Source organism: Acanthisitta chloris, unplaced genomic scaffold, assembly GCF_000695815.1.
Source record: "Acanthisitta chloris isolate BGI_N310 unplaced genomic scaffold, ASM69581v1 scaffold34633, whole genome shotgun sequence".
NCBI classification, from domain to species: domain Eukaryota; kingdom Metazoa; phylum Chordata; class Aves; order Passeriformes; family Acanthisittidae; genus Acanthisitta; species Acanthisitta chloris.
This window is the reverse complement of record NW_008666012.1, coordinates 6,470-8,571: the sequence shown is the minus strand read 5'-3', so window position 1 is coordinate 8,571 and position 2,102 is coordinate 6,470. Positions and strand designations below refer to the sequence as shown.

General features: G+C 52.3%; 1 protein-coding gene across 1 annotated transcript; it reads right to left on the bottom strand.

The window, feature by feature from the left end:
- Positions 1-483: 483 nt before the first annotated feature.
- LOC103799617 (C-C motif chemokine 3-like) lies at positions 484-1,622 on the bottom strand. The gene is made up of 3 exons (XM_009071953.1): positions 1,550-1,622; positions 1,172-1,286; positions 484-583 (listed from the first exon to the last, which is right to left on the bottom strand). Exons 1-3 carry the CDS (start codon positions 1,620-1,622, stop codon positions 484-486), a joined length of 288 nt encoding a protein of 95 aa, XP_009070201.1.
- Between the last annotated feature and the right edge of the window lie 480 nt (positions 1,623-2,102).

The following is a 2,102-nucleotide window of genomic DNA, read 5'->3' as shown; positions in this document are numbered from 1 at the left end:
GGGAGCACTCTGCAGCCACCCACTGCACCCACAAAGAGCCTGGAGCTTGGGTATGGGCTGGGGCAAGGCTCAGGCTCAGCCTGGCAGGAGGAACAGGCAGCAGTGCTGATCCATACATGCACAGAGGGGCTGGGGTAGAGCCAGGTGCCACCCACAGACCCACCCAGTACCAGCCTGCACCCTCCCAGCCATCCCTGCCCACCCCACACTCCATAAAGCATCCCAAGCATCGGAGAAGCCTCAGGTTTTGCTCCTTTTTATTAGACAAAAATAACTTCAACACAATCAGTGCAAAAGAGAATGACAAGTTTCACTGGAAGTGCTAAATAAATTAAGATCACCTCGGCAGAAGCTTCAATAAAAGAGCTCAAGACTGTGATAAATACTCTGCCAAATTCTCAGACAATAAAGAAACAGAAATGTGTCTTGGAGGTACCCAGGAGAGCAGATCCTGGAGTGGAGATGCTTGGAGGGAGCAGTTGCTCATCCACTGATAGTCTTATCCTCCAAGTCACTCAAGATGTCCTGGACCCACTTGTCATCACGTCTGCCACAGACCAGTCTGCCCTTCACGGTGGTAAATCTAGAGAAGAAAATCCAGTGAGGAGAGGGAGAGGGAGAAGGAGAAGGAGAGGGAAAGGGAGAGGGAAAGGGAAAGGGAAAAGGAGAGGGAGAAAGAAAGGGAGGGAGGGGGAAACGGAGAGGGAGGAGAGGGAGAGAGAAAGGGAGAGAGAAGGAAAGGGAGAGGGAAAGGGGTCACCAGCTCCATGCCCCCAGTGAACCCCACCAAACTAGACACCTCTATAGCTGCAGAGCAGCCCCAGGGAAATGGAATAGGAGGTGGCTTAATGTCCTTACAGATGTCCAGCTCTCTGCCACTTAAGCCACTTTGTCCCCATCTTGTCTACAGCTAGGACACTGTCCTGCCAGGATCCCACTCTCTGGGAATGAGAGAGGTGACCAGCATAAGCTCTTTTGGCTCAAATCTAATAGGGAGTTCCAGAAACTGACTGCTGGGATGCGGGATTGCCCTCAGATGATCCCCAGGCTGTTCTCACATGGGAGAGCCCTCCTTGGAGCTTTTCCTTGCCAGCATGGGGTGTGATGTGGGGTTCCCTGGCACTGCCAGGAGGAGCAGGGTTCCCAGGAGCAGGGCAGGAGAGGTACTCACATCACAGCTGGCTGGCTGCAGAGGTGGCTTGTGTGCTCATACACTGCCACACGGCTCTTGGGCAATGGTGTGGTGATGAACTGGACACAGCAGTGACCAGGAATGTTGACAGAAACTGGAAGAGAAATTAAGTTTTCTGATTACACCAGCCCAGGAGAAGTGCCAGTAGGGGACAAGTAGGATCAGAAGGCCAGAAGTTCCCCACTGGAGGAAGAGGTGCTCCCACCACAACCATCCTCCCCTCAAGAAGCCAAGGCAGGCCATGCCTGTTCTGTCCTGCAGCAGATGCTGGGAAGAGAGAGCTGCCAAGCATTACTAGACTTTATATAGCAGAAAGAAAGAGGAGAGAACTCCTTGGAGAGGAGAGCTTGGACTTACATGGAGAAGAGGAGACCTGGTAGCAGAGAACAGCCACAAAGAGCACAGCAAGGGCTGCTGTGAAGGTCTTCATGCTCCTGTTGGGTGGAGATGGAGTCAGATGGAATTAGGAGTCAGGCTGGACTGCTGCAGAGTGCACCTGGTGTGGGAGCTCTGGGTTCAGCCTGCTTTATAGAGAGATTGCAAGTAAGGGCAGGAACATCATGGAAATGTTACTGAAAGCCATGACACCATGGAAAAAGTGCTGTGTCAAGGGTGCTGCGTGGTCCTGGGGAGGGAACTGCCCAGAGCCCAGAGACAGCACTGCATGTGGCATCTTATAGATAGTACAACACTATGGAAGGCCAGAGAACAGGATATGACCTCTCTTTTCCTTTCCCCTGACCACAGGACACTGTAGAGAACTCAGAGGTAATGATTCAGAAGCTCAGCAGGTGCACCTCTTGCCTAGAGATCATATCAGTGGATGGAGAAAGACTGTGGCTGCCACACATTTGTGGTTCTTACATGTGCATCACAGACAAATGGGACATTTCACCTCTGCCACAGGGAC

Bases quoted from the DNA above. Each gene is read 5' to 3' on its own strand.
- LOC103799617 (XM_009071953.1), bottom strand. From the start codon at position 1,622: ATGAAGACCTTCACAGCAGCCCTTGCTGTGCTCTTTGTGGCTGTTCTC. The intron at 1,287-1,549 runs GTAAGTCCAAGC...TTTCTCTTCCAG, and splicing joins CCAGGTCTCCTCTTCTCCAT to TTTCTGTCAACATTCCTGGT. The intron at 584-1,171 runs GTGAGTACCTCT...TTTCTTCTCTAG, and splicing joins TGCAGCCAGCCAGCTGTGAT to ATTTACCACCGTGAAGGGCA.